The following is a 3,521-nucleotide window of genomic DNA, read 5'->3' as shown; positions in this document are numbered from 1 at the left end:
TTAACTATGACATTGTCTGGCTATGACATTGTCTGGCTAGGACATTGACTCAAAGAAGTATTTCTCTTCAGAGACTTTAACTCTCTATGACCATAAAAATATTAAAGATTCAACCAAGAAAATTGTGTGACATTTATGGAGTTATTTTTCTTTCTCAACTCTAGTCCATTCATTTAATGTCTTTTATCATTAGGCTAAAGCTGAGGGCGGTCTGAATGGGATCACAACAGATGTTAGTGCTGAAAAAGACATTAGATGAAATCTAGATTTACAGCCCTATATCCAACTTCCCTTGACAAAAATCTTATCCAATAACTGTAACTCAGCTTTTGTCCAAAAGAACATTCTTTTTCACCTCCAAGTGCCGTGAAATCAGATTCTCCCCCCAGGAATATGGAGTCCTAGAGGTAGGATCTTCAAAGCTATAGTGTCCATAGTTGTACACGGGTTTGCTTTAAGTTCTTAAATAATTCTTGTGAGGATTTTGAATTTTCTCTTCTGAACATAAAAGGGGAAATGTACATGATACCTTTTACCAGGAATACTCTCTTGAATACATCTTTTATTTCTGGCCTAAGATTATAGAAATCAGAATTCTATCAGAAGATAAACAATGGGAGTGTGTTTTTGTCCCAGCCTCAATTCTCCAGTATTTCTCTATTCCTTGCAACAATTCCAACCAAGATTAAAAGGGAAATGGGGAAATCTAGACTTTCTTATGCACCAGAAGTTCATCTTCTTATAGCTGATTTTACCACCTACTTCCCCCTTGTTAGTTATTGAGAAAAAACTTCCTAAAGGAGTCTTGATCTACTTTAAAAGATAAAAAGGAACATGAAGACATTGTTGGAGGTGCCTAAATCAGCTTCTGGATAACCTCACCAACAAAGTACCATTTTCTGATTCCCTTTTCTGGTTACGCAGTGAAGAAGGAAGAACAAAGATGACTCTATAGCAATGAGGGACAAGGAATTGTCTAAGGGTCCCTAATAAGACATTGATCAACCAAACCTTAAATATGACACACAAGTTAAGCATTCTTATTACAACACATTTATTCATATGTGACATTAAAAAAACTTTTGAGGAGTTCCCGTCGTGGCGCAGTGGTTAACGAATCCGACTAGGAACAATGAGGTCGCGGGTTCGGTCCCTGCCCTTGCTCAGTGGGTTAACGATCTGGCGTTGCTGTGAGCTGTGGTGTAGGTTGCAGATGCGGCTCGGATCCCGCATTGCTGTGGCTCTGGCGTAGGCCGGTGGCTACAGCTCTGATTCAACCCCTAGCCTGGGAACCTCCATATGCTGTGGAAGTGGCCCAAGAGATAGCAACAAAAAAGACAAAAAAAAAAAATCTTTTGATCTCATGGGTTTCTTTCTTTTTTTTTGTTTTGAACAAATATGTAAATGAAGAAATTAATTCATAATTTCCAGAGATGAAAGAATAGGTTAAATGTGAGAACTAACCTAATTATTTAGGAAATTCTTCATAAAAATGTCTTTCAAGGGAGTTCCATTGTTAGCACAGCAGGTTAAAGATCCAATACTTCCACCACAGTGGCTTGGGTCAATGTGGCACAGGTTAAATCTCTGGCCTGGGAACTTTCACATGCTGTGGGTGTAGCCAAACAAACAAAAAAAAAAAAGATCTCTTGGTACTAATAATAATTCTTGTCCTACCTAAAGTGAGATGCTATGAGGAGGCTTGCTTTTCTCCTGACAGCCGTGACTACTACTGGCATTGTTGGTCCCTGAGGTAGTACAAGCTCAGTAGGGATGGAATATTGAATTTGAATGGTCACACCATGCTGACCAGCTACAAAAATACTTGTGGATTGCTTGGCCCATTGATGTATTAGATCATCACTGATGAAGGGTGGATATATTAAACTTCTAGATTCTTATACATTTTTCTTGTCCTTGTGCCAGTCCTGGTCTATAATAGAAGGCTATAGCAACTATAATTCAGCCTGAAAGTAGGAGAGTTCATGATCTATGTTTTAGTTGACATTTCTCTTACACTGTTCATCTGAAATAAGTTCCATAATTAGTAACACCAGGAAAAGATTGTCTTCCTCCATCTGCTTAGGGAATCTTGGATTTCCTTGTTCCTTAGACTGTAGATCAGTGGATCTAGCATGGAAATTATAACAGTGTATAAGACAGATACCAACTTGTTTTGGCTCAGGGAATCACCAGAATTAGGATACATATAAATGAAGATACCTGAGCCAAAGAAGAGGGTTACTGCTGTCAGGTGAGAAGCACGGGTATTGAAGGCCTTGGACCTGCCTTCAGATGAAGTGATCTTAAGAATGGTGGCAATGATATAACCATAGGATATTATAATAACCAGGACAGATGTGAGCCCAAAGATCACTGTGAGCACAGATGTCATGACTTGAAAGAAAAAGGTGTCAGAGCAAGATAAGATTAGCAGTTGGGGCAGGTCACAGAAGAAATGATTGGTGACATTTTGTCCACAAAAATGGAGCTGAAATAAGGCACATAGTTGAATGAATGAGCCAAAGAATCCAGTTACACAAGATCCTGCCACCATCTGCACACAGAGGGTGGGGGACATGATGGCTGTGTAGAGGAGAGGATTGCAAATGGCAGCATAGTGATCATAAGCCATGGCGGCCAGGAGACAGCACTCAGTGAGAGCCAGGCTAGAGAAGAAGTATTGCATGGTGCATCCCATAAAGGAGATGAATTTATACTTCTTGAAGAAATCAGAGAGCATTCTGGGGGCTATGGTGGAAACATAGCAGATGTCCAGCAAGGATAGGTTACTGAGAAAAAAGTACATAGGTGTGTGCAAATGAGAGTCCATCCTGATAAGCATGATAAGGCCCATGTTCCAGAACACTGTCATGAGGGAGATCCTTAGGAATACTGAAAAGAGGACAGCAGTGAGCTTTGGAAATTCAGAGAATCCTAAGAGAATGAACTTTGTAATTGTTGTACTGTTCTTTCCCCCAGCCATTGTTCGCTGATCCTAGGATCTACAGGGAAAGAAGAGAATAAATCTCTTAAGTCAAGTTACCCCAATTTCTATTGGAATAAACTGCCTAAAAACACACTGAACACAGAATAAAGAGAAATATTGAATTGTTTTATAAGAAATAACCTTGGTTAACATTGCCCCTAAATAATGGTTCTGTGTGTTGCTTTTCCCACATGTAAAGGAGGGTATTACATTTTTCATTATTAACCCATCAACCTCTCATGAAGGTGAAAGAAAGTATATTAACATTTGGAAAGCCCTTCTTAAAAGATACTTGGGAAATTTTAGGATATTATTAACAGGAAACAACTCCTATATATATTTTAGTGACTAAAAGCATGGCCTTAGATATCACATAGCTATACGGGGATGTGGCTTTGCTGTCTGTGAACTTTATGACTCTAAAGAGATTGTTAGTTTTTTCCTAAGTTATTTCATCTGAAAACTAGTAAAATAATTATAATAGAACATATCTTAAAAGGTTTATTTGAGGTTAAATTAGGCCTGTTTTACA

The 3,521-nt window shown here is 38.6% G+C and overlaps 1 protein-coding gene across 1 annotated transcript; it reads right to left on the bottom strand.

Annotated features, from left to right (window-relative positions):
* Window positions 1-2,044: 2,044 nt before the first annotated feature.
* LOC146399377 (olfactory receptor 5AN6-like) lies at window positions 2,045-2,986 on the bottom strand. Its single transcript, XM_084980683.1, has one exon. It carries the CDS (start codon window positions 2,984-2,986, stop codon window positions 2,045-2,047), a length of 942 nt encoding a protein of 313 aa, XP_084836809.1.
* Window positions 2,987-3,521: the final 535 nt, after the last annotated feature.

Source organism: Sus scrofa, chromosome 10 (genome assembly GCF_054392235.1).
Source record: "Sus scrofa isolate SSC_HxYL_T2T_F1_AM1 chromosome 10, Sscrofa_HxYL_maternal_Yorkshire_Landrace_v2.0, whole genome shotgun sequence".
NCBI classification, from domain to species: Eukaryota; Metazoa; Chordata; class Mammalia; order Artiodactyla; family Suidae; genus Sus; species Sus scrofa.
The sequence above is the reverse complement of the archived record's forward strand: the minus strand, read 5'-3'. Positions and strand labels throughout refer to the sequence as shown.